This window comes from Mustela nivalis, assembly GCF_964662115.1.
Source record: "Mustela nivalis genome assembly, chromosome: 15".
Taxonomy (NCBI): Eukaryota; Metazoa; Chordata; class Mammalia; order Carnivora; family Mustelidae; genus Mustela; species Mustela nivalis.
The window spans coordinates 33,615,732-33,643,193 of record NC_139034.1 but is presented as its reverse complement, the minus strand read 5'-3'; the positions used below and the strand labels follow the sequence as shown (position 1 = coordinate 33,643,193).

At 44.0% G+C, this 27,462-nt stretch overlaps 1 protein-coding gene across 3 annotated transcripts; it reads left to right on the top strand.

The window, feature by feature from the left end:
* The first annotated feature begins 5,612 nt into the window (after positions 1-5,612).
* Positions 5,613-27,354, top strand: SLC25A30 (solute carrier family 25 member 30). Of its 3 annotated transcripts, none has more exons than XM_082700648.1 (10): positions 5,613-5,736; positions 12,124-12,244; positions 13,609-13,756; positions 16,064-16,158; positions 17,540-17,625; positions 19,663-19,758; positions 20,424-20,548; positions 22,248-22,386; positions 23,728-23,808; positions 24,727-27,354. In XM_082700648.1, the coding sequence occupies exons 2-10, from the start codon at positions 12,181-12,183 to the stop codon at positions 24,766-24,768; spliced, it is 876 nt and encodes a 291-aa protein (XP_082556774.1). In that variant the 5' UTR covers positions 5,613-5,736; positions 12,124-12,180; the 3' UTR covers positions 24,769-27,354. The 3 variants fall into 3 exon arrangements, with proteins under 3 accessions (XP_082556774.1, XP_082556775.1, XP_082556773.1); XM_082700647.1 differs by lacking the exon at positions 5,613-5,736 and adding an exon at positions 5,743-6,152; XM_082700649.1 differs by lacking the exon at positions 19,663-19,758.
* Positions 27,355-27,462: the final 108 nt, after the last annotated feature.

The following is a 27,462-nucleotide window of genomic DNA, read 5'->3' as shown; positions in this document are numbered from 1 at the left end:
AAGTTGGAGAGTTAAAAAAAGACTGTGTGAGCCCAAGCCTGGGGCTGCTGGAGAAACAGGAAAAGGGAAAGAAAGGCTGGGAGCCCTGGGCCCTGGCATAGGCCAGTTACCTCTGGGAGTCTCATTCCCTCATTGGTAAATGGAATTGATGCCTCTTTGGCCCGAATAAACCCATGAATGTCAAGATCGCTGCCGGGGCTCTTTGAAACAATAAATGCAGGTTCTGTACATACGTGTTTACTCTTTGACCCAGCGATTCTCCCAGAAGTTTACCTTGAAGCTCTGTCTCCTCCAGTTAACACAATACATGCAAAAGTTTATTCACTATACCTGCATGTCATATCTATTTGTTTTCTGTGGCTACCTGATATATTTCTAGACATTTAACTGAAAGCAACACCTACTTATTAGCTCATAACCGTGTCCATCAGAAGCCTGACATGGTGGCTAAGTTCTCTCCTCAGGGTATCACGGGGCAAAATCAAGGTGCTGCTTGTGGCAGCAGGACTGAGGATCCCACTTCCTTGTTGGTGTCAGCCGGGGGCCACTCTCCGCTCCTCCAGGCAACCTCCATTTTTTGCCACACACCTCTTTCACCTTCAAACCGATCCATCAAATCCTTCTTGTGATTCGAAGCTCTCACGTTCCTTCTAAGAGCAGCTAGATAAAACCCTGCTTTTAAAGGGCCTGTGTGATTAGCTCATCCCCCTGGACAATCTCACTATCATGGGATCTGCTGATTTGGGACTTTCTTTACATGCATGCAAAATCCTTTCACTGCCATACCTAGAGGAGTGTTTGATCAATCGGCTGGGAGAAGGTGTGTGTGTACCAGTGGCCAAGAATCCTGGAGCCCGTCTTAGGACCCTGTCCATCACACACCGGAAGCTGAGTACATATGCTGTGTCCATCCACACGACAAAGAACGATGCTGTCATGAGAAGTGATGAGAGAGGCCTCTGTGAGCTACTCTAACATGACTTCCAGGATACATTATATACTGGTACCTGAAAAAAGCAAGGTTAAATAAAGTGTGCTACCTTTCACATAAGGAAGAAGGGGAAATAGGAAAAACAATACATATATTATGGAAGGCAGCCTTGAAGATAGTCCCCCATGATCCTTGCCTCTTCCGTATAATCTTATATAATCTTTTCCCTTTGAGTCTGGGCTGGACTTATCAACTGGTTCCAGCAGACAGAATCTAGCAGAAGTGTTAAATTGGGTTCCAAAGAGACGATTGGCTTCCATCTTGGAGTTGATTTCCCTGGCTCTCTCCGCTCTCTCCCTCTCCAGGGCAAAGCAAGCTCCATGTTGTGAGTAGTTACATGAAGGGGCCACAATGCAAGAAACAGAATTCTGGCTCTTGCGGGTTGAATTGTGCCCTCCAGAAAGATATGTCAATGTCCTAACCCAACTGGTACCTATGAATATGACCATATTGGAAATAGGGTCTTTGCAGAGATAATCAAGGTTTTTCCCCCCACTTAAAAAAAAAGATTTTATTTATTTATTTGACAGAGAAAGACACAGCAAGAGAGGGAATACAGGCAGGGGGAGTGGGAGAGGGAGAAACAGGTTTCCTGAAGACCAGGGAGCCTGATGTAGGACTCCATCCTAGGACTCTGGGATCATGACCTGAGTTGAAGACAGACACTTAACGACTCAGTCACCCAGGTGCCCCTCAGATATAATCAAGTTAAGATGAGGCCATGTTGGCTTAGGGCGGGCCCTATTCCCATGACTTATGTCAGTATAAGAAGGAAACTGGGAGGGCACCTGGGTGACTCAGTTGGTTGAGCAACTGCCTTTGACTTAGGTCATGATCCCAGAGTCCTGGGATCGAGTCCCACATCGGGCTCCCAGCTCTTCGGGGAGTCTGCTTCTCCCGCTGACCTTCTTCTACCCTCTCATGCTCTCTCTCTCTCAAATAAATAAATAAAATCTTAAAAAAAAAAAAGTAAAGTGGGACACAGAGACACATACACCGACGGAAGAACATCGTGTAAAAACAGACGCAGAAACTGAAGGTATACAGTTGCACGCCAGGGAATGCCAAGGGTGGCTGGCAATGGCTCAGAGTTAGGAGAGAGACAAGGAAGGACTTTCCTTTGGGGGCTGCAGAGAGAACATGGCCTTCCTTCATCTCGATTTTGGATTCCTAGCCTTCAGAACTGTGAGAAAGAGAATGGATTCTTGTTTCTCAAAGCCATCTAGTTTCTGGTTTTCTGGTCATTTGTTATGTCAGCCCCAGGAAACAAATACACTGGCCAGTGGCCAGTGAGGACCTGAGGCCTGCCAATAGCCATGTGAGTGAGCTTGAAACAGGATCTCCTGAGGCCTGCCAACGGCCAGGCTGCGCGCACTCAGGAGCAGATTCTCCCTGACTCAAGCCCCTGATGTGCCTGGAGCCCCAGGTGCCACCCTGACTGCAATCTTGGGAGGCCTGGTACACTGCCTATGGGAGCCCCTCTGGACTTTTGACCCACCGAAACTGTGAGCTCATATGTGCTTGTTGTTTTAAGCTGGTAAGCTTAGTTATATAGCAATCGATAACTAAAAAATCCATATAGTTCTATATATTTTTAACTTGGGGACAGTGGAAGAATATACTAGAAACTGAGGAACAGGATTACTGCTAGGAGGTGAGTGGAACCAGAGTATAGGGAATGGGAGGGAGTTACACCTTTGTAAGATTTTATTTTGAACCATGTGGATGCTTTGTACATTCAAAAAATGAAATTGAATAAAAAAAGATGAAAACAAAAATCTAAAATTGATGAAAATGAAAATGACCAACCTGACAATATATCAAAGAGAGAACATAACCATAGCAAAAAGCAATGAATTCAAGTAAACTTTGAACACAGTGCTCTACCTGCACATAATTTAGAAGGATGTATGATCAAGATATGAGAAACTGCCAAGAAATCTTAAGTTTAGAAGATTTGTTGCGGTGGTAGTACTGGTATGTGATTCTCATCTGGTTTCTGTATATTATAGAACAAATGATCAAATACATTGATGCTGTCATGAACTAGGGTTTTCACTGAGGGAGAAGGAAGATATAAATATGGAAAGAAGGAGACTTTCTGATGTTGGATTTTGACATGGAGGTATGAATTCATGATTTAAAACTATATCTGAGTGAAAGGTATACTGTTTACTGCATTACATCTATATCTCCATAGATATATTTATGCAAATATATATATCTTTGTCCATTGTAAGGGCCTGGAAGAATGACATCCCAGTGACAGTGAGCACAAGAACTCTGATCTAATTTTCTTTTTTTTTTTTAAGATTTTATTTTTATTTATGTGACAGACAGAGATCACAAGTAGGCAGAGAGGCAGGCAGAGAGAGAGAGAGAGAGAGAGAGAGAGAGGAAGGGAAGCAGGCTGCCTGCTGAGTAGAAAGCCCTATGCAGGGCTCGATTCCAGGACGCTGGGATCATGACCTGAGCCCAAGGCGGAGGCTTTAACTCGCTGAGCCCACCCAGGCACCCCTGATCTAATTTTCTAAGTGCCATTTCCTCCTAAAAGCAGCGAGGGTTTTCCTGCCAAGGGCAGAGAAGATTCAATGAAATGTTAGTAGGTCTTGGGTCAGGAAACAAGGAAGTGCTCAAAGATTGATAGGGTATTATACAGGTAAAATCAAAGGAACCAGGTGAGGGGGCTTCCACTGATCAAATATCAGGAATTTGAACACCAAAAGTAATAATAGTGGTGCAGTAATAGTAATAGTAATTATAGTAAGTGAATTAAGTTGGATTTCAAAATGCAGGAGTCCACACTGAGTCGACACTGTTAACTCAAAAAGGGGAAGGTCAGGAAGGGGAGCTGGGAAGGGAAAAAGGATGAGAAGCAGGGGAAAAAATGAGAAAAGGAGAAAAAAGGGGGTACTCTTCTTTAGATGGGTAGAAGAAAGATAGCATTAGAAAATCACCATTTTATAAACAATTCAATAAGCATTCATTGGTGTGTGCTTATACCCCTTGCGCAAAACAATTCATGTGGTTCAGCCTATCGCTATGGACAGTCTCTGCTGCAGTAGGAGAGAGGTATGGTTGAAATAAAAAAGAAAGGGAGCCCAGGCCTGAAAATTCTCTGCATGGACAAAAAAACCAAACCAAACCAAAACAAAACGAAAAAAACCAGTTTAATCATACAAAGCTTAATTTGCAAGACTAACTTCACCTGGATAATGTCTTGCTTATGCCTCTGAAAATCCTAAGCAAGTCTTGAGCTGTTTGTTAAGGTTGGTAAGAGGTAATCACTGACCAGCTCCCTGTTTAAGAAAATTCTAATATTATAACCAATCGCTGTGAAGAATAGCCACTGCTTCCTGGCTATAGAAGCTGTTTATAATGTAATTCTGAGCCTCCTTCCGTGTTCTGGTTTGAGTGCTCCCAGTTTGCAAACTGTCTTTCTGATGTGTACACAATAAACTTTTACTGGTTACTGGCTTAGTGATTCCTTGGTGTCACCTCTATCATTTCTGAGCTTCTGACAGTATCTTTGTGGAGAGATTGGCCAGCCCATGCCTTGATCAAGTGATCCAACTTGGTGGTACAGATGATGGGACAAAAGAACATGGGAGATACACATCACCTCCCACTTCTACTAAAATGTTTGGTCTGAATCTGATCATAAGGGAGCAATTCGAAAAATCCAAAATGATGCAGTCTACAAGACATTTGGCCTGGACTTTTCCAATATGTGGAAGTTACGAAAGATTTTGACAAAGTGAAAGTCCTAGTAGATAAAAGGAGTTTCTAGAGAGGCACAGTGTTAAACGGAACGGGTGAATCTTGGGTAGATCCCGAGTGTGCAATTGTATGACATTTTGGGGCAATAAAGGAAATTTAAATAAAGACAGTATGTTGAATGATATGACAGAAATGGTATTAAGTTTCTTATACATGATAATAGTGAGATGTTTAGGGGCGAGGCAGGGTTGTGTGCGACTTTCCAAAGGTTGGGGGTGGGGCCTACATTGTGAGAGGACGCAAATGTGAAATGGTGGTCTTGAGTGAAGGTTATACGCTTCATAGTACTATTTTTGCAACTCTTTTAATTTTTTAAAAGATTTTATTTATTTATTTGAAGACAGAAATTACAAGTAGACAGAGAGGCAGGCGGGGGCGGGGAAGCAGGCTCCCCAGTGAACAGAGATCCCCGTGCGGGGCTGGATCCTAGGACTCTGGGATCATGACCTGAGCCAAAAGCAGAGGCTTTAACCCACTGAGCCACCCAGGCGCCCCTAGTTTTGCAACTCTTCATCGGTCCGTAAATTTTCAAATTAAAAAAACTGGGATTAAAAAAAAATTAGTGAGCTCTCCCTTTCTCCGACTGCGGAGGTTCACATAGGGAAGCAGCACCCCAAGAAGTCTCCAGTTCTGAGGCTCCCGGTGCATTCCCTAAAGTTTCTCTTGCACTGCGGAGTGGACCCGGGAGGCCGTGGGAGTCACCGAGTTCCCACAGCTCCCCGCCTGGTCAGCCGGGAGCCGGCTACTCAGTGCCCCGTCCCTCCGCGGTCAGCCAGTCGCCGGCTGTCATGGGCGTGGCCGCGGCCCGGGCTGCCAATGGGAGCCGCGGCAGAGGGCGGAGCCCCGCGGGGTGAAATGGGCGGGGCCGCTCGCGGCTCGGGAGCTTTTTCTCCAGCTGCGGTGCGGGTTGGCTACGGGCGCGCTGGAGCGCAGGTAGCGGGGCTGGAGGAAGTCGCCGCCGCTGGGTAAGTGTCTGAGCACCGCGCTGCGGTCGCGCTGACCGCTCAGTGCCTGCTCCGGGTCTCCCCTCCACCGGCCCGTCCGTCTTTCGCCGCGGCGTCCTGAACTGGTCGGCGTGGGACTCCCTGCCCGGCCGCGGGCGGTGCTGCCCCTCCGGTCGGCCTCGGCCGGGGCTGGGACTGCGGTCGGAAGGCGGCCCGGGAGAGCGCCGACGGGGCCGGGCGTGCTCAGCGTCTGCCGCTGCTACCCGGTTTGCTTGCGGAGCCCGGCTCCCTGGGGCGCGAGGTTCCGGGGCTGGGCCGCGCTCTTCCGGCAGGGGCGCCGGCGGCGGGAGCGCCGGCTGCAGGGCCTCATCACTTGGCTGCGGGGGTGACTTATGCCCCCGCGTCACAGGTCCCAACTGTGCGGCCTGGTCCCCACGGTGTGTTTCTCCTGCCTCTGCATCCTTCCCACTCGCGTTTCACTCGGAGTGTGCGGCACCGGTGCCCGAGAGCGTCTTACTCTGGGAAAGGGCACACTGGGCTTTCTTTGAATTGCTCCTGCAGGTTGGCTCACGTTTGTAGGGACGGGTGCACTTCATTTGCTTGGAAGGTTAATGTAGGTCTGGATCTTAGAGTCTTTCTAGGTGTAAATTCGTATAAAGCGTTTGCGGTGTTCATCATTGCTGCTCCTGCGCCAGAAGAGCAGAACAGTGTTGGGACTGTCCTACAGATTCTAGTTTTCGTCTTCCTCGGGTACTGAAAAAATTGAAAGGCCTGAACGGTGGTCTTGGCTTTGCCGCTGCCAAATTTTGTGATCATGGGCTCAGTTAATTCGTATGAAATGAGGTATGACTTCTAAGATTCCTTTTAAATTCCACGTTTCATAAGGCTGTAATGAGTTTATTTTCCATACTGTACCTTGAAAGAGAATGGGAAATGAAAGTCTATGAAAGGCAAACATGAGGAACAAAGATTTAAGAGGGCACAGTAGTTTAGAGACTGTGATTCCAGTTTAAGACTGCAGACTGAAAAGGAAACCTAAGTAAATCTGAAAGAACTTATTCAGAATTAATTATAAAACAGAAACTTGGAAAGCTTTCAGAAGTTCCAGAAGCAATTACTGTCGTATATTTTACCTCTTTTTGCAGCTGTGCAAATGAGGTAAGGAGAGAATAAGTACTAAGTGAGAGAGGATATAGTAACTTAGTACATATCTAAAGATTTGGAATCCTTAATTTTGTAGGCATTTCCACTCAGGAAACACTTTAAAAAAATAGGTGGAAAGTTTGTATATCCTTTGCAGGAAAATCGTACATTTATTCCGATTGTGCAGAATTTCAGCACTGCCACCCGCTAATATTTTTTTAACAGCCTTTGGAAAATAACATCTGGCTTTGTAGTACAGAGAGGAGAAAGATCATGTGTTCCTTCAGGGAGCATACTTGGTAGCTGTGTGACCAGGAAAACTCACTTTTCCTCTCTGAGGCTGTCTTTCCTCAATTGTGAAATGTGGCTAACGTTCCCGATTTCATAGGGTTGTAAGGATTAAATGAAATTATTTGTGTGGAAAATCTATAGCAATGTCTGGCATGGAAGATACTCAGCAAAGATGGCTGTGGTTATTAGCATGGTGTTTAAAACGCAGCAGAGAAGTGGTCCCAAGATTTAGTAGGGCTAAAGGGTATGGCCCTAAAGAGGAGTGCAGGGTGGGAAGTGATCACAGGCACTGGTATGCCCGACACTGGAGTTTTTCCAAAGTTGTAATCCCTTCCCTGGGTCTCAGGCTGAGATGTCATCCAGACACTAGTGACTGCTAAGGACAGAAGGCTCCCTGACTGTGCTGGACTGTCGTGCTTGGGGCTTGAGTAGATTTGGGATTTTCGCAAAGAATTGTGCTAGGAAGTTAAGTAACGTATGTAAGAAAAACTCTTCCAAAGAGTGCTCCAAAACAAAGAAATGGTTCAGTTTACTGAAAAGAGATTTCAGCTTGAGATAGCCGCAACCCTGTCTCTGCCTGCGGTGGCCAGCATACCATACTGAACATAATGTCTCCTATTCCAGCTTTAACTAGAACCTTTTCTAGTTGGATCAACAACTGATACTGTCTGATTAGCCAGAGTAGTCTTTCTTTTCTTCTTCTTCTTCTTTTTTTTTTAAGAGTCTATTTACTTATTTGTCAGAGAGATAGAACGCAAGCAGGGGGAGCAGCAGGCAGAGGGAGAAGCAAGGAGCCCAATGCGGGACTGGATCCCAGAACCCTGAGATCATGACCTTAGCCGAAGGCAGCTGCTTGACTGAGCCACCGAGGCGTCCCTAAGATATTCTTTCTTTGACACAGCAAACATTAACGTGGGAAGGCAGGCAGCAGGCTTAACTCCCCAGTAATCTAGTCCTAGCATTAGGAAAGCGAAAGATTTTTACCCTATTCCTAGCTAACTTTTAAAAATTGTAATTGAATAGAAAGTAAGTGCTGTCTCAGAGTTTAACCTGGGGATGCAGGAATGGACACTCACTTGGGGAAGATGAGTTTATGGTCCAGGCGCATCTGAATGGGAACAGCTGGGTGTGTGCTCCGCCCACTTGATTTAAAACCCTGGAGAGGCACTTCTACAGCAGTTTTGAGTTCTAGTTGAGTATTTGCATTTGAACCCAGAGCTTTTGGGTTTTGATCTAACCGAAAAGTTAATATCAAAACTGACAGAAGGTGGGGGGTGGGGGCGGCAGGTGGGCAGGGAGGGGCACCTGGGTGGCTTAGTTGGTAAAGCGTCTGGTTCAGGTCAGGTCATAATCCTGGCTCAGGTCGTGATCCCCGCTCAGGTCGGCTCAGGTCGTGATCGTGATCCCTGCTCAGGTCCTGGTCCTGGCCCAGCGTCTGCTCAGCTGGGAGCCGCCTTCTCCTCCTCCTCTGCCCTCTGTTCCTTCCCTCCCCCCCTACCCCAACTCGTGCTTTCTTGCTCACTCCCTTGCTCTAGCTCTCTCTCAAATAAATAAAATCTTGGGGAAAAAAAAACAAACTGATGTAAGACAAAGTCACCAAAAGTAGCCATTAAAACTAAGCTAGTAAAACAAATAAGTAGTGGCAGGAAACCAGAAGGTTAATTGCTGAGATGGCATGAGGCCATATGGCATTAGAGTCTTTAAAAAAAATGTTTGTTTTGCTTCTAAATTTGAGATTAGTTATGATTCCATTTCCTTTAAAGTTTTGCTGACAGTTTGCAGGAAACTTTCTGAACATACATGTGTGTAGAAAAAGAGTCACTACTAAATAAGATGAGTAAGGGGCGCCTGTGGGGCTCAGTCGTTAAGCGTCTGCCTTCCACTCAGGTCATGATCCCAGGGTCCTTGGATCAAGTCCCACATTGAGCTCCCTGCTCAGCAGGAAGCCTACTTCTCCCTCGCCCACTCCCTCTGCTTGTGTTCCCTCTGTTCTGTCTCTCTGTCAAATAAGTAAATTAAAATAAATAAATAAATAAATAAATGAATGAGTAAGGAGAAGGATAAGCTTTAACATCATCACTGAGAATTAACTACGTAAAGTGGGCATCTAAGTGGTAAGTGTTCCAAGGTGCGAATTGGGCACCACGGATATAACTCTCTGATTTTCAGTAACAGCACAGATGCTTTGGATGTCCCCGACGTCCTCATTCCTTAGGTGGGGCCCTAGGGTCTGAACTTTTCAGAAGCTTGGTCGTCAGCTTAGGAACTCCTAATAAGGAGTTTTGTGTGCCACACAGATGCTTACCGGGTACATAGTATCACAGACCGGAAGGGGCTGTTGGGGGGGGGGGGAGTGGGGATCAGCTGGGTAATGGTTTTCTTTTCTGGGGATGAGATTTTGGAACTAGAGAGCCCCAGGCGCTCACCACCACCACCAGCATCCTGAATGTGTAATGTGCCTCTGAATTGTTTACCAAATGGCTTATTTTATTAGTATGAGAATTTCACCACCGTGAACAACTCCCAAAATTTATTTGAATACTCTCTTTGTATACTGTGTATTGGAAAAAAAAAAACAACTATTGCTGTTTAGGTTGACTGCCTACCTTCTGAATATTATAGTCTCTCTTAAGACTTTTAAATTAAGTACATTTTTGTTTTTTATAAGATGCTGCTTATCAGTACTACCTTTTTGAGGGTGCTTAGCATTTTTTTCTCCTTAATTAAAACATCATCGCTCCTTTATGGTTGCATACAGCCTCAAGTTGTAGCAGAAGGAACACTGTATTTGGAATCAGAAGCCTTGGGTTGGAGGCCCAATTCTTACACCGTCAGCTGTGTGCCCTTGGGCAAGGCACCTTGCTTGAGACTCTGTTTCCTAGTCTGTTTTTCTGTTCTCCCATCCCAAACTTGTTGGGGGATCCAGTGATATTGTTTGTATCAGACACTTTTATAATGGCAAATTATAGTGCTTCCGCGTGTCACTGTTACATAGTTACTGCTTTGTTTTTTTTAATTTGAATTCAGCAGAATCCTAGAATGGATTAAGAGTGGTACTAGTGGAATTTAATGAGTTATTAAATTTATTATTAACGTGTTCTGACAGTGTATATAGCTCATAGTATTAATCATTATATTATTAATATCATTAGGTTAAGAATTAGTTATGTACAGATATTATTAAATGTTTGTAAGGATGATAGGGAGTTGAGATGAGTTTTTGGGGGCAGGACTTGTTCTTGGTCCTGAAACATAAAGCAAATGATGATTTTTCAGGTTCCATGCTTATAGAGCCCTTTATCTTACTTTTTTCTTTTTTCTTTTTTTTTTTTAAAGATTTTACTTACTTAACAGAGAGAGAGACTGCAGGAGAGGAAACACAAGCAGGGGGAGTAGGAGTGGGAGAAGCAGGCTTCCCTTCTGACAATCAGAGAGCTGGATGTGGGACTTGATCCCAGAACCCTGGGATCATACATGACCTGAGCCCAAGGCAGATGCTTAAAGACTGAGCCACCCAGGCGCCCCTATCTTACTCACTTGTAACCAGTCTGAATTCGGTTAATGTCTGTAAATGTAGATGTATTTAGAGTCTCCTTTGGGTTCCTTGTGCTTTTTCTTAGTTTAAGCAAGCCCCTGGGCCTTGTTGCAAACTGCCATTTTTGGCAATAATGACTTGTGGCAGGCCTTTCTTGAGAAATGTAGTCTTAGGAAACTTGTAAAACCAGTAAAAACCCTGGGCATATCGCTCACCAGTAATGATTATAATAAATTAGGAATTTTATTTCAAATCACAATAATTATGGCTGATGGTACACATGCAAATATGTGTTAATTTGCATGTTTTCTCCTGTTATTGGCAGAGGCCAGATTTACCAACTGAAAGTGCATAAAACTGCAGAATGTGTAATAAATGTGTGGGACCGGGCATTGCAGGTGTGTAACTACGTGTCACAGCGTGTGAGCACCTTTTAAGTGAAAGGCAGATGGAAGGTGACAATTGTTGACTGTATTTTTTGTGCTAGTTTGAAGGTGTATATTTATTCCCCACTATGGGAGTACAAACTAGGCATTTTACTTAGCGTAGTCAATAAAAGCGTGGGCCCCACCTCTAACTGGTTGTGTTCGCTGCTTGGAAGGTGATGACGTTGTTGAGGAAAAACCCTAGAGGTTAGTAGGAACTTCCCTAGGAAGGATGACGGGTGACTCTGACCCTAGAGTCCACCCCTTTCCTTCAAACCAAGACACCTCCCAGCTCTTAACGTGAGGTGGATAAGAAAAGAAAACTAACATTTATGGAGTGTGAACTAGAAGTACACTGTGGTACTTTGGAGTAATTGTCATTTTATCTTGGGACACTGGGTTGCAACATTTTCTTTGCTCTAGTGGACAAAGACAGTGGTGACAAATGGCGCATAGTTGTTGAGTGAAAATGAGTGGATTTTAGATAAAATGGACTACCCAGAAAATAGCCTCCCCTGTGTTCCACTAAATACATTCACTATATCATGGGAACAGCATATTGCGTTACTTAAGGGCTGAATGCGATTTCAGGCAACTGATAAAATGAGATTTGTAGGTAGCTGAGCTTTGCTTTCTGAAGGTGAGGCTCCCCTGAGCTACTGGGGTGGGGGTGAGGGGCGTGGTTCACATACAGCATCTGATGGCAGTCTCCAGATGGAACACAGGGTTTTTTTGTTTTTTTTTTTTTTAAGATTTTATTTATTCATTTGACAGAGAGAGATCACAGTAGGAGAGAGGAAGGGAAGAGATCACAGAGAGAGGAAGGGAAGCAGGCCCCCCGCTGAGCAGAGAGCCCGATGTGGGACTCGATCCCAGGACCCTGAGATCATGACCTGAGCCGAAGGCAGCGGCTTAACCCGCTGAGCCACCCAGGCGCCCTGGAACACAGGTTTTAAAGAAGAAACTGCTTGTGCATGGAGTTATGACTTCGACATGCCTTCCTTTTGTGTCCAGGGAAGACCCTGTCGGAGGCTATGTTTCTCTGATCCAGGAGAAGGGACGGTGGTGAAGATGTCTGCCCTCAACTGGAAGCCCTTTGTGTACGGAGGGCTGGCCTCCATTACAGCGGAATGCGGTAAGGAACCCCCTGGGGTGGGGGGCACTCAGGTCCCTTGCTTGCTCCTCTTTGTGGTGTTTGATGTGACCGTAGTTCCAGCACAGCATGTGAGAATAGAAAACATTAATCTCCGATTTCAAAATTGTCTTCTTTTGGTATGTTTTTCCGACACATGGTCATCTGGCTGCCAGGAGTTTAAGAGTTCAGAGTTCAGTGTGGAGAAAGTAGAACTTGTTAATCAAACAGCAGGTCTTATCAGTCATTTGTAGATTACGTCTGTCTGGGTGTGCCTTGTCCTTCCCCGCTGTGCCCCCGTGAGCGCCTGGGGCTAGTAACCTTGCGGAGCCCCTGGTCTTCCCCGAGCCCATTAGCCACACTGTGTCTGGGACTTCCTTCTCTGCTGAGCTCCACGTCGCATTCTGGTTAGCACTGTCTGTGTCCTGGCATAATTCACTCACATATTGTGAGCCGCTCCCGAGTGCCAGGTGCTGGGCTGGACACGCGGTTGGCTCCCAAGGCTCGGTCGCTGCCGTCCTGGGACAGGGGCTGCCCCTGAAGGGTCTGTGAGGACCAGGGCTGGGGGGTGAAGGTGTTTGAACCACCCACCCACTTCGCTGCCTGTGTGGGTCGGCTCTCCCATGGCCTCGGTGGGTCACCTTTGCTGAGAATGAGTGTTACATGTTTCTGTGAACTCTCCGTGAGGCACTGGGTTAAACTTTTTTTTTTTTTTTAAGATTTTATTTATTTATTTGACAAACGGAGATCACAAGTAGGCAGAGAGGCAGGCAGAGAGAGAGGGGGAAGCAGGCTCCCTGCTGACCAGAGAGCTCGATGAAGGGCTCAGGCCCAGGACCCTGAGATCATGAAGGCAGAGGCTTTACCCACTGAGCCACCCAGGCGCCTCTGGGTTAAACATTTTTACCTGCATGAAACAGATTGGCTTTTACACTACAGAATACAAAGTGAGATGTTCCTTTCTAAAGGAACGTCTCTCTCTTCATTCATATTGAACCCGATTTTAGCTTTCGGAGATGCAAAAAAATAATAACATTTTAAAATTTCCTGCTTGTGTAAATCATTCCGCGTAGCTACCTTTCACAGCAGTAGTGCAGCTTTCTCAAATCCCATGTCGAATAATATGGGAAACTACATAAAAAAAGGAAGGTATGTTTATGAATCTTCGGGGTCTTTTTAATCTTTTGGTTCCTAGTTTTTTTCCCAAATAGAGAAAAGATTGCAAAAGTATTTGCTATTTCTTAATTCTGTTTCTTTATTTATGTTATAGTCGAAATGTTTCCTCAGTAATAGGTCATCATGTTTCCTTTATTTAGTGGAATTTCTTTTTATTGAGTGAAATATTTTTTTTTTTTTTTAATTTTAAGGTACTTTTCCAATTGACTTAACCAAGACCCGGCTCCAGATTCAAGGCCAGACAAATGATGCAAACTTCAAAGAAATCAGGTATCGAGGAATGTTGCACGCGTTAGTGCGGATAGGCAAAGAAGAAGGGCTGAAAGCTCTGTACTCAGGGTAAGTAGACTTCTGTACGTTTATATTTGATTATTGATCTTCCAAATGAAATAGACTGAAAAGACTGAGAAAAAGTAGAAATTTGAGGTATATTTGAAAAGAGTAGTTTGGGAGATTTTTCATGTTTCATTTCAATTTTATTTTCTGTGTATCTCTTAAGTAGTGAACGTTGTGGTGAAAGTATGTTTTTATTATTTTCAAATACAGATACTAATGCAAAAATTAAGTTTCAAAAAAATTTCATAATTCAGTGTTTCATTCTGAGAAAAGCCCTTCCCCTTGGCTATTCTGAATTACCAAGGTTTTTGCTCTAAGGAAAATGATGGCGTGTTCTCTGTGGGTAAGGGTTGTGAACAACGTTTCTTTAGTTCAACATTTAGGGAACAGTGTGCTGAAGGCAGGGGATAGGAAAGTAAGTAAGACAGGTGCCTCTGTCAGCCCGAGTTCTGGAGAAAACAGAATTCACTTGGGTGGTTTCAGTGAGGAGACTTTAATGGAGGGGTTACTTGAGGGTTAAGGGAACAAAAAGGAAGAATATTGAGGTACCTAGAAATGATCAAAGTGAGAAGTTGTTACCAACCCTAGGACCAAAAGGACAAGCACAGGAATGGTGTTAGCAGAGCCTGTTAGGACGAGAGCCTTGAAGGAGCAAACAGTAGTTGTGGGGGGATGATGCTTCCGTAGCGCCCAGGGAGAGGAGAATCCCTCTTCTTCCTGCTCCCTCCATCCCACTGTCGGCTGGTGGAATCCACCTGGAAGTCAGTCGGGGGAGCTGAATGACTCATCCGTGAGCACCTCCCTCTCAGGGTGCAGAGCATCACCGAGAAGGCTGAGACTGGATCTGGGAGCACAGAAGGAGATCAGCAGCAATACACAGTCGCGAAGGAGCTGTTGCTTAGTTGGGGCTGCAGATGTGTGAAGAGGGGGTATGATGGATTCGCATAATGAGTGCTAGGGTCTGGTAGAGGCAGGCCATCAAGCCCAGACTATGAGGACAGGGGAGGGTGTGTTTCGGGAAGGCTGCTTGATCCAGGTAGTGCCCAGTGTGAGCTTGAAGGATCAAGAAGAGTGAGTTAACCAGGTGTAGTTAGAAGGGAATTGTGTTTCTACAGAGCCGGTAGAATGTGCAGGAAAGCTCGGTACATTCTAGGAACTGCAAGTAAGGTGGTGTGGGTATGGTGTGGGAGGCAGTGAGCAGGAAGAGCTGGAGCCATAGTAAAGGGTCAGGGCGTGGACAGCCTCCGGATGGGCTAGGCATCCTGATTTCATCTGGTCCATCAGAGGGCCCAAATCCCTTCCCTGGTCCGGGAAATAGAGAGGAGAGCTGATCAGTTGAAGTGGAAGAACATTGAGTCCACTGTGGAATTCTGGATCTGGAGACAGTCTGGGTGTAGGATGTGCACTGAGAAATCTGCAAAGTGGTTGGAAATGCATGGTTGGATCAGTGTTGGAAGCAGGAATTAGGCGTCCTGAGTCTGTATGGTGCTGGAAACGTGGGAGTGGATGAGATCGTCTGGGGAGTGTGTGGAGCGGGGAGAGAAGAAAGCACAGGATGGAATTCTGGGGATCCCCCAGAGGACAGAAGTAGGAGGCAGAGGAGAAAAGGAAACAAACGAGAAGGGGATGTTGTGGAGTTCAGGGAGGAGACAGGGGCCGGAGGGCAGGGTGGACAGTAGCAGATACCACAGAGAGGTCATGTAAGGTACTGAGTGGAACACCTGATGAATTTAGTGACAGAGATGTCAACTGGTCACCTGGGTGAGGGCAGTTTTGATGGAGAAGGAAGGGGGACTGCATTTTGAGGAGGAGCTGGGAAATTCAGGAACAGCTGGGTGGACAACTGCCCCCGGGTGGTTCTGGGCTCCAGAAGGCTAAGAGAGGGAAAGGACTAGAACAGGGCCTCCAACGAGGTGGGAGAGGTGCTCCAGAGAAGTAGTGAAGAATGCTGGCTGCTTGCAGAGGGCGGGTTTCACCAGGAGTTTGGTCCCATTTCCCTTGAACACCGGTGAGCAAACAGAACTCCACGGTCACTTACCTTTTCTGGAAGGATGACTACAAGGGGTTGAGCTTTCACTTAATAAACTAATAATTTGCATAAATTTAACTGAACACAACTATATTTTTTGTTGGATTTTGAATTGTGAGAAACCTGGTTTAGCATAGTTTGATTGTAGAAGGCAAACACATGGTTGCATCTGTGTGTGTATATGCGTGTGTGCGTGTGCGTGTGTGTGTGTGTGCGTGTGTCTTCTAGAGGATTTAAAGTGATTTTTAGGATCTTTGTCCTTTTGTATGTTGGTGTGACAGGATCGCCCCTGCGATGTTACGCCAGGCTTCCTATGGCACTATCAAGATAGGCACTTACCAGAGCTTGAAGCGACTGTTTGTGGAACACCAAGAAGGTGAGTGGGGAGTCTTTTTTCCACTTGTGGATAGGAGCTGGGTGGGTTGTGTGTCTCTAGTCAAGGTGAGATCAGATTTTCTTGAGCCTAATTGTGACTTTACTACTGCTGAGGAGAAAACTGGATGGAAAGTCTGAATGTATAGTGCTTAAAGCCAGTCTGTTCTTACCTGAACTTAGGGGAGTGATGGTGATGGTTAAAGAAGGGGCAGTCTCAACAAATTTTTAGTTGTCCCCATCTCCAAAACACCCAGACTGGAGGGTATGTTGTTGTAGTTAAAAATTTCCAAAATCAGGAATTATGGCCTATTTTTCAGGAAAGCAGTGAATACCCTCCTTAGTATCATGAACTGAATTCTAATACTCTATTGCTTGTTGACTCTGTGACTTTGCTTTAATCCATACAACTTTTTCTGTTTTTTTTTTTTTACAACTTTATCTTCTGGGTATCTTCTAGGAGTGTTTTTTGCTTGTTTGTTTGTTTTTGTTTTTTAAGATTTATTTATTTATTGGAGAGAGAGAGTGTGTGTGCTCACATGCCCTAGTGGGGGAAGGGGCAGAGGGACAGGGAGAATCTCAAGCAGACTTTGCTCAGCTGAGCATGGAGTCTGACTTGGGGTTCGATCCAGGACCTTTAGATCATAACCTGAGCGGAAATCAAGAGTTGCATGCTTAACCAGCTGAACCACCTAGGGGCTCCAGGAGTGTATCTTTTTTATTCTCCTATGAGATGTACCTCATCTTAATTACTAGAGTGGTCTGCATTTAACACAAGAGTGTATTGGTATATGGTTGTCTACTTTGCATGAGAATTCACATTCCTTTTTTGGTATCAAGTCATTTTGCTAGGCAAAATCCCATTAAGCCAGCAAAATTCCTAATATTTTAATTAATTAATTAATTTATTTATTAGATTTTATTTATTTATTTGACAGAGATCACAAGTAGACAGAGAGGCAGGCAGAGAGAGAGAGGGAAGCAGGCTCCCTGCCTAGCAGAGAGCCCGACGCGGGACTCGATCCCAGGACCCTGAGATCGTGACCTGAGCTGAAGGCAGTGGCCTTAACCCGCTGAGCCACCCAGGTGCCCCCAAATTCCTAATATTTTAAAAATTGCTTGATTCAGGGGCTACTGGCTGGCTCAGTCACTGGAACATGTGACTCTTGATCTTAGGGTCATAAGTTCAAGACCCACACTGGGTATAGAGATTCTTTAAAAAAAATTAAAAATCTTTAAAAAAATTGCTTTATTTGTAAAGCAGAGATTTTACTATTCTCTGAAGATGTACAAGCAGTATGTAAACGAGTTACACCTATATTTGAGCGATTGATACAAAGAGCTTTGTGTATATGAAAAGCTGAATAATATGTGTTTGTTTATAGATGAAACTCTACTGATAAATGTGGTGTGTGGAATTCTCTCTGGAGTCATATCCTCAACCATCGCTAATCCAACTGATGTTTTGAAAGTAAGCAGTGCGATCCATTATCTCTCCTTTTTTTTTTTTAAGATTTTATTTATTTATTTGACAGAGATCACAAGTAGGCAGAGAGGCAGGCAGAGAGAGAGGAGAAAGCAGCTCCCTCCTGAGCAGAGAGCTTGATGCTGAACTCGGTCCCAGGACCCTGGGATCATAACCTGAGCTGAAGACGGAGGCTTTAACCCACTGAGCCACCCAGGCGCCCCACAATCCATATCTTTCAGGCATACTCCACGTTTTCTTATTGACAACAACATTCAGATAATGAAAAGCTGTGAATATAACATAATGTATATGTGAACTTGTTTATAATTTAAATGTCATGAAGACTGTAACTTCGAAACCTCCACTAGGTGGATTTCCCACTGATCTGGAAGGAACTCAAAAGTAGAGCTCATGGAGACAAGGTTTTTGGTGATTAAGCAGAAAAAGAATTTGGGCTTGGATACATTTGAATTTCATTTTTCACTGAAAATCTTCCAGGTTTTATTGGTTCATTTAAAATGGATGGGCTGCAGGTTCTACACAAGTTGGCTCACTGATGACCATTTCTGAATGCGTGATGTTATCCGTTAACTTGATTTCAGGAAATACAAATGGAAGTATTTCCTTACTGCAGTTAGACATTACGTATTGGATGACCTTGTTGCCAACACCAGGGTACAGCCTCCTTAAATTCTTTCTGGAATAAGACAAAGAAATAAATTAATTAAACAAAATAGAAATTAGTCAGAACTTCCTTTTTCTTTTCTTTCCTTTTTTTTTTTTTTTTTAAGATTTTTATTAGAGAGAAAGAGAGCATGAGCAGTGGGGAGAGGGAAAGGAAGGCTCCCTGCTGCAGAGAGCCCGATGCAGGGCTTAATCCCAGGACCCTGGGATCATGACCTGAGCCGAAGGCCGATGCTGAACCTGAGCCACCTAGGTGCCCCAGGATTTATTTTGTCAAGGCTCTCAGGATGTTTGTCTTTGTCCCTCTCTCTCCTTTTTTGTTCCTATTAGCTAACCAGCATTCGCTGCTTCTGCCTTCTATTAGTTGACATACTACGTGTTTAGGATCCAAAAGCAAATAAGATAAGGACCCTGCCCTCAGAGCCTTCATTCTAATTAGAGATTCTGATAGACATCAGAGTTTTGTGCAATAGTGTGTAGAGTACAGCATGTGTGAAGGTGCTTTTGCTGAGATTTTGTTGGGAAAGAATGGAGAGAAATATCCATACGTCCCTTAATCTCTCAGACATACATACGGGTTTGTAGAAAGGCAGTTCCTGTATTTTGGTTTATTTTCCCATGTTAGCATGGTAGTAACACTTTCCTTTAGAAGTTAGAGATAATTGCTCCCTAAACAAAAGTAAGGAACAAATTTTTAGTGGGAAATCCCTTTTAATTTTAAAGAAATTTGGAGAGCTACATCAAACATTATGTTTATGTTGGAATCTTGGTCATAAAAATTCTGTGGCTGTTGTCAAGGTTATTTGTACATTCAGGTGTAACTGAGTGTGATGGGCATTGTGTGGTCATCTCGTGCTCAGCTCGCTTGCATACCTTTTGGTTCAGCTGGTTGGAAAGAGTAGAGGCTTGAAGTAACTAATTTAAGGAATATCCTTGCCCATGCTTTGTACTGCCACGTATGCTGGATACTCTTACCAGTTACATGAAATCTTAGCATACCATCACATTCTCTTTCCTGTTCAGTAACTTAGAAGAAAATAATCTAATTTTTTTTTTCCCTTTTCAAAAGACTACTTTAAAAAATCCATTTTTGGGGACACTTAATGAGCTCTGGACTCCACTGGATGCATTTTGTTGATTCCAGAGTGTCTCAGAACCAATCCTTATGAATGTTAAATCCTCATAAATAGAAATCCTTATAAATCCTACCGGGGCATTTTAAACTAGCATTACGGTCCTATGTATACTGCAGTTCTTTTAATGGTTAGTAAACAACAGATTGAATGGTTTTGAGAAGTCTACATTTGGAGAGAAATGTGCTTTCCTTCTCATGCTCGTCTTTAAAATAACCTCCAGATTCGGATGCAGGCACAGAGCAGCACGATTCAAGGAGGGATGATAGGCAACTTCGTTAACATTTACCAGCAAGAGGGAGCAAGGGGCCTGTGGAAGGTACGTCCGCAAAACAGAGCCAACTTCCTGACTTCGTTCTTCCCTGTTTTCCTTCTTTGAATTTATTTTTCCTATTTCCATCATCTTTAATCCGAATGGCAAAATGGCATATAGGAAGAAGAGTGACGTCTGCCACTCAAAATTGCTTTCTTCCTTAATTTTATTGTCTGTAGAATGGAAATTACAAGGAATATGTCATAGTTTCAAAGTACCTTTTGAATAATTCATGGATAAGAAATTCTGTGAAGATGGAGCATTTTTTTGTTTGTTTAAAAAAAATTCTTATAGAGTAGGGTTTTCTAGGTCATAGTTATGGTGGATTTTTTGATCTGTGTAATTTCTTGGTCCTGAAGTGAAGACCGTGAATAGGCAAGTGCTGGTATGGGCTACTGCTCCCTGGTATTCCAGTGACCCGTCCGTTCACAGAGTAGACCCTAAAGGTCATCCAGTAGGGTCCTCTGTATGTACTTGGAAACCGGAGCCTCTGTGAGGCGACTTGGCCTGGCCAAGTTCTGGCCAAAGTCGTACAGTTAGTGCCAGAATCAGAACCGGGCGTGGGACTTCTTAATCGTCTGGACTTTTCTACTCTGTCACTGTGTAGTTTTTTCCCAAGGCTGGTTCCACGGAGAGCTGTCTAAAACTTGGTTGTTCTTATTTTTATGCAGGGCGTGTCCCTTACGGCCCAGAGGGCTGCCATCGTTGTTGGTGTGGAGCTGCCCGTCTATGACCTCACCAAGAAGCATCTGATTCTCTCGGGCCTCATGGGAGACACTGTGTATACCCACTTCCTGTATGTTTAGGGATTTTTTTTTTTTTTAAGATTTTGTTTATTTATTTGACAGAGATCACAAGTAGGCAGAAAAGCAGGCAGAGAGAGAGGAGGAAGCAGGTTCCCGGCTGAGCAGAGAGCCCGATGCGGGGCTCGATCCCAGGACCCTGAGATCATGACCTGAGCTGAAGGCAGAGGCTTTAACCCACTGAGCCACCCAGGCCCCCTAGAGATTTTTTTTTTAATGATATTTTAGGGATGCATTAATTCAGGGTGGCAGTTTGCTATAAATGTATAGAAATTTTAAAGAAGGTTTATGAATATATCCTCATATTTGAAAAGTTACAATTCAAAAGTAAACCAAGAAAAAGTGAAAGTTCTTATTATCTGTTTACATAGGTAACCACGGTCAACAGCTTGGTTTTTGGGCACATGCAGATATGTCTATAAATGTATATCATGTGTACTTATTACACAAGCAAGATCATGCTCAGCATTCTCTTTTTATTTTTATTATTTTAATTTTTTAGTTTTATTGAGCTATAACTGACAAATCTGTGAGCTATTAAAAGCATATGACGTAATGATTGATAGCATACACAATGTGAAAGACTCTGCCCCCAGAGTTCATTGACGTTACCTCACATGTTTATCCATGTATGTGTGTGTGTGTGTGTGTGTGTGTGAAAACATTTAACTTTTACTCTCCTGGCAAATTTCAGTTATATGACAGTGTTCTCAGCTATGGTTACCCTATTACATATTAGATCCTCAGCCCTTGTTCATTTTAGAGCTGAAGATTATGGCTCTTCACCGGCCTCTCCCTATTTCCTCCATCCCTCAGCCCTTGCAACACTTTTCTACTCTGTTTCTAGGGTTCTATATTTTTTGTTCGTAGATTCCACATATAAGTGGTACCATGCAGTATTTGTTGGTTGCTTCCTTTTTTAAATTTAATAATATGCTCCAATTATCTTTCCATATACATACAGACAGACTTCATGAATTTACAATAGCTGCAGGTTAGTATGGATGTATCATGGTTTCATCCACTGAGGGCTGATTTTTGCCCCTCGAAGGATCTTCGGCAATTTCTGGAGACTGTTCAGATGGATAGGATGTTGGCATGTGCTTCGTGGAGGCCAGGGAGCTGGTCAACAGCTTACAGTGCACAGGACAGCCCCCCACGACACAGACTTGCCTGATCCCCAAAATGTTAGAAGTGTGAAAGTTGAGACACACTGCCCTGAGTTGATGGATACCAAGTGTGGTCTTAGTCTTGTGAGATGGAAAGTTTCGTAGACCCGGAGACCCCTCGAGGGGTGGGGTGGGGAGGCATTACAATGAGGACTTTTTCTCTGCTCTCCCAGAACAGTATGGTTATGATAGGGCTAAAATTACTTTGATGCCTGCTTATAGCAAACAGATGCGATAAATCATCATTGGAGGACATTCCTTCATGTTTCTATGATTCTTTGACATTCTGGAACCTCAAAGGTGTTCTTAGTTGGGGCCAGAATTTAGAAGCCACTATAGTCAGTGCCATATTTAAGAAGTTGATGCAGCACTCTAGTGATGGGCCTCCTCCTGGGGACCTTGCCTTCTGTTACATGTCACTTTGGCGATGTTGGGGAGGAGGCTGTTTCCTGCCTCTGCTAGTGATGGTTGTGGCTCAGTGGTGGTGAACTGTTCATTTTTCCATTGGTATCTTTTTTCACAGCTCAAGTTTCACCTGTGGTCTGGCTGGGGCCCTGGCCTCCAACCCCGTGGATGTTGTGAGAACACGTATGATGAATCAGAGAGTCCTACGGGATGGCACATGCTCTGGCTACACAGGTACCCTGGACTGCTTATTACAGGTGAGAGTGGATGTGCCCCTGGGCAGGGTCATGTGGTCCTTGCATGGCTTATTAGCTTCCTTGCTCCCCTCTGAAGAGTTTTCTTATCACCATGAAAAAAACAAGGGTTAGATAAGCAAGACAAACCTGTGGGTTGGACACTTGTGACTGTCTGACTTTGGCGGAGGTTCAGACTCTACCTCAGTTTCCTCATAAGTGAAATGGGACAATAATAGCACGTGTGTCATAGGGTTCTTGTAAAAATCATTGATATGATGCCTACAAAACAGGATAGTGCCTGGATTTATGCGTAGTAAGCCTTGTTAGTATAATAATAATAAGGGACTCTTATGAAATAAGCTAATATATTTTACTTACTCTTCACTATTCTAGTGGTTTGTTTCGGTCATTGGAACTGCCCCCCAAATGTGTGTGTGTGTGTGTGTGAATATAGACCTGCATATTCACACACATATTTATATATATCTGTTTAACTGAAGAAGGGACTAAATTTTCAGGGTGTTATAACTAACATGAATGATGCTCCAAAACCTTGAGAAGGTGCCCAGTTTAGGCCACACTGGGGCTAATTTTATAAATACAAAATCTTGATGAATCTTTAGAAATGAAAGTTCATTTCCTTTATACCGCTGCTCTGCTGTAAAGGGAGAGAAAATAGTCAGATTTTCTGCCATCATAGTAGAACTGTGTGTCCTTCCAAAGTGTACCTCCCTCCTCTCGAGTGCTGCTGGAATGAATATCCCGCATTCAGACATCTCTCAAAAGAACACGTCGCTCTTACTGTACTTTTCAGTGTGAACAGTGAGGGCTCCTGTTCACGAGGGGATGCAGGTTCGCAGCTGTCTCCCGACTAGATTGCCAACAGCCCAGCATCTGGGTCTGCTTTGCTGTTCCTTTTCTCTGGCGTGATGCGGGCACAGCCTAGGCTTCAAGTGCTGCTGTAGCAGAGCAGAGAGGCGTGTCTTTATCCACCTAGAGACGTGAAGTAGATGCTCTGAATTAGGTCTTTACCGCCATCGCTTCACTTCTTTCCCACCTGCTCGTGAGTCCACGTGGCCAAGAGGCAGGCGACTCCAGCTGGGCCTCAGTCTCCCTTCTCCCTCCTCCAGCTGCTTTCTGCCTGCTGGGGTGTGGGCGCGTTTGACACGTCTTCCTCAACGCAGAAGCCTTTAAAGAACAAAAAGGGGCAGGGGGCAATGAGGTTTTAAACAGTCTTTTCAAACAGGATTTTATTTTTAAGAAACACAGATAATTTGGTCTGGCTCCTAATGAATTATTAACACATTTGACCTAATTGGAAAGTTCAAGTTAACTTGTTTTTCTCCCCGCTCCTTGTAACAGACATGGAAGAATGAAGGGTTTTTTGCTCTGTATAAAGGATTTTGGCCAAATTGGTTGAGACTTGGTCCTTGGAATATCATTGTATCCTTTTCTGCCCCAGTACATCTTAAGAAAGATGGAGCTCGAAGAAGATTGTATAAACTGTCATGTTATTCATGATAATTTAGAAGTGGCTTCTTTTGAATTCCTCTGATTCTGAGAGATAATAACTCAGTTTTTATCTCAGCAGGTATAAAATCTCTGGGCTGGACTATATGAATCTTGATTTAGTGCTGGTATTATTGAAAGGGAATGACATCAATACAGATTTCTATTGAGACTCTGTTTTAGAAGCTGAGAATACTTAAGAGTACAAGGAGAAACAGGGATTGATTTGATATCCCAAGCCACCCTGGGGAAGGATGTGGTTTGACAGCGGTGTTCTAGAAAGCTTATTTTAGAGAATGCCTGAGGATAAACGGGAATTAGCTCCTGAGTTATTGGGCCGATTAGCACTGTTTCCTGTATGCCAAGTGGGAGGCAGGTTCATCAGACAGGGAAGGGCAGAATTACAAAGAAGGGAATGTGGTTTTCACCATCTCCTTTCTCTTTATCTGTGCCTCCCCCTGCTGAAGGCCTGCCTCACCGTGACCCTTGAGGAGAGCTTCCCAGGACTTGCTGTCTCTGTTCCACACAGAATTTACTGTCCTGGAAAGTCTGCCCACCTCAGTGGTCACCAGAGCTAGCCAGGGGGGATGTCATCTACAAAGGGGCTCTGGGAGCTGGTGCTAAGGGATTTGGATATCTCTGCTGTGGTGGTTCTGTTTTAGGCTGACCTTGGGGAGGCCGGTGGGAAGTTCTTATGGGATGGATAAGGATGGAGTCCCTCGTGTTCAGTTCTGCCCATGGCACATGGTCTGCCCAGACGTATCTGTTAAAGGTGCTGTCTGTGACCCTGTTTTTAGAGGTCTGGGTTGTTAAGATGGCGTCTTCTCTGTGAGCCTTAACCGGTAACCGCAGTTCTTTGTGACCTATGAGCAGTTGAAGAAATTGGACTTGTGACAAGTCAAGGCTGCATGAGACAGCGCTCTGAAAACACTCCCTTTTGAACCAATAAAGCTTCCTGCGTGTCACGCTGCTTCTCACTGCTTGGTTCACCACAGATTCTGAAGGGGTTAGTTCAGATTGCTGTGAGTTGGCAGTGGACGCCGTGCATTGACTGTTTCATGCTAGAAACTAACATCCAAACACGAGTCCTTACCATGCAAGTGCCCTTCGACATCAAAGACCGCATGTGGAACATACGTTTCTTGCTAAAGAGAACTTGCGAGAAGATCAGGAACTCGGTGTCGTTTTCTTCAGGGGAAAGCTGAGAATGCCAGGCTGCTCTAGAGAAGCTCATTGGAACCATGGAATAGAGCCTCCAAGAGGGTGTTGTTATTCCTGAACTGGGGACTGTCCCTTCTCGTCAGCTGAAGAACCTTCACACATGGAGACCTGGCCCTTTCAACTCCAGGTGGAAACAGTACAGGAAACAGAGCCCTGGAACATTGCCCTGCTTTATAATTTCTTATTTTGGCAGGATCCTTCACTTAAAATAAGTGATTTTCGGCCTTTGAAGGCTTGACCTTTGTGAGGAATTGTTAGGAAGTATTAATCTCTAAATCCATGACGGTGGGATGTGTTGGCTTTTGAACATGGCAGGGTCCATGTTGATGGAAGATCTTTGAGGCAGCTGGGGTTCAGTCTTAGGTAATGCTAGCAGTTTGCTCTGATTTTTAGCAAAGTTTATTATTTCTGTAAAATGGGGACGATAACCTGTATTGATATGGAGGGTCAAATGAAGACAAGAATAGCGGTCGGCGATGGACCTCAGCCCTGCTGTCGTCCCGCCAGAATCCCAGCATCAACAGGCTGGTGTAAAGAAGAGAGAGTGGTTTCATGATGGGACTCTCACTGGAATCCCTAGCAAAGCCCCTCGCCAAGGCCTTGTGAAAAAAGAGAACACGGTCTAAGTTTTATTATGTTTTCCGTAGCAAGATGTTGTGAGGGAATCAGAGTTGATTTTTCCGGATTTCTCAGTTTTTACTTTAGTTCAGGTTATCTATTAAGGTATGTCCTGTTATATTAAGGAAGTTATATTAAGGAAGTCCTCAGACTTCCTGTTCAGTTTGGTTGGAAAACACTTGCTTGAAAATTTAGAAACTATCTCCTCAGTGCTGCACCTGTTTTCCGGTTTCTGAAAAAAATATATAGCATCTTCCTTTCTTTCCCCAAGACAACAAAAATTGTTCTCCCTCTTCTTTCTCACCTTCGTCTTGTTCTTTTCAAACTACAAAGTGACTCTGAGAACCCGAAGAACTTTACACTTCTCGAAGACAGCCCAGGGAAGGGGACATATTTACTTGGGTACCTTCAGTTCTTCCATTCGAGAACATGCCACACTGACGTGGGGGGCTCTGGGATGGACCCTCCTACTAAAGTATTTGCGGGGCAGGTTCTCAGTTTGTTCCCGCCCTGGATCACCACCTTCCTTGTACCCAGCATTGAAGGGGTGTAGGTTTCTCTTCCGGATGGGGCCTTTTCCCTGCCAATCACTTTCACGTGGCCTTCTCTATGAACATTTACTTTGAAAAAGATTTCGTGAGGTAGAAAGGTTATTTCCAAACTCGAGACAAAGTCATTAAGAAGAGAAGTGGTGGAGTGGCGTGTAGGTGTTTGGTTAAAGACTGAGTTGAAAGTCCAGATCCCCTCGCCCACTCTAGACGTGACTGCAGAGCAGGCGCACTGGGGCCTAGCTCCTGGTACTGAACCATTATCTTTAGACAGATATTTTTTTTCTTCTTACCAAAACATTCCATTGACCTGGTCAGGGCTTTCTCAGAAAGGCTTTCACTTTTGGGTTCCTCTAGTTCAAAGGATTACTTTTTTAAGAACCACTTTTTTTTTTTTTTTAAATGAAGAAAACATTGTATTTTTAAAGTGTACATTAAATTTCTAAAATAGTAGAAGCAAGTTCATTTTGAAGACCAAGAGTCAACGTCATGCAATGTTGATTGTATCAATTTATTCAAATTATGTACATGTTCATACCAGGATGAAAAGAAACGGAAACCTCACTATAAAAGTTGAGCACATTTTTTAAAGACAAAAATGAAGTATTTCTCCAGGGTAGATTTATAAAACACGTTATATAGAACAGGATCTTCACCTGTTCTGGTTTTTCTGCTTCCTGAAGGAGTTCATGCAATTGTTAAGCTTCTAACCAAGAGAGAACTTAAGGACTTGGAGAGTCAGTGCCCTTATTTTCAGGGGTGTGACTACAAGTCCCCCAGCCCCCTTGGATATTGCTTAAATGTGGCAAAAGGATTTTTAGCTTTTATAACTAAAATGAAGATCATGGATTTTTTTTTTGTCTGCTCGTGGATTTGTATAATCATCGATGCTGAATGTTGCCGATCTGTGATATAAAAAGGCTCCTGTTCTCCATATTTATTCATGAGCTAGAAATAGTATGTATTATGTAAAGACTATACATTTTTCATAAGCCTTTATATCTCAAGCTCTTTTATTTAAGCATTGTTGGCATATGTGGCATAAGCTTTGTTTCATTGTTTAATAAACTGGAATAATACATAACAATCCAAATGATTTGTGTTTATTTTGGATAAATAGAAACCTTTAAGCAAAGACAAGCTCCAAAGAGTCCAGAAGGTTGGAGTAGAAATAAATGGCACTTGTGAAAGTGGCTACCGA

Excerpts from the sequence above, each read along its gene's own strand:
- SLC25A30 (XM_082700647.1), top strand. The coding sequence starts at position 6,108 with ATGCCCCCGCGTCACAGGTCCCAACTGTGCGGCCTGGTCCCCACG. Across the intron at positions 12,245-13,608 it reads CTCCATTACAGCGGAATGCG|GTACTTTTCCAATTGACTTA; the intron begins GTAAGGAACCCC and ends TTTAATTTTAAG. Across the intron at positions 20,549-22,247 it reads ACTGTGTATACCCACTTCCT|CTCAAGTTTCACCTGTGGTC; the intron begins GTATGTTTAGGG and ends CTTTTTTCACAG.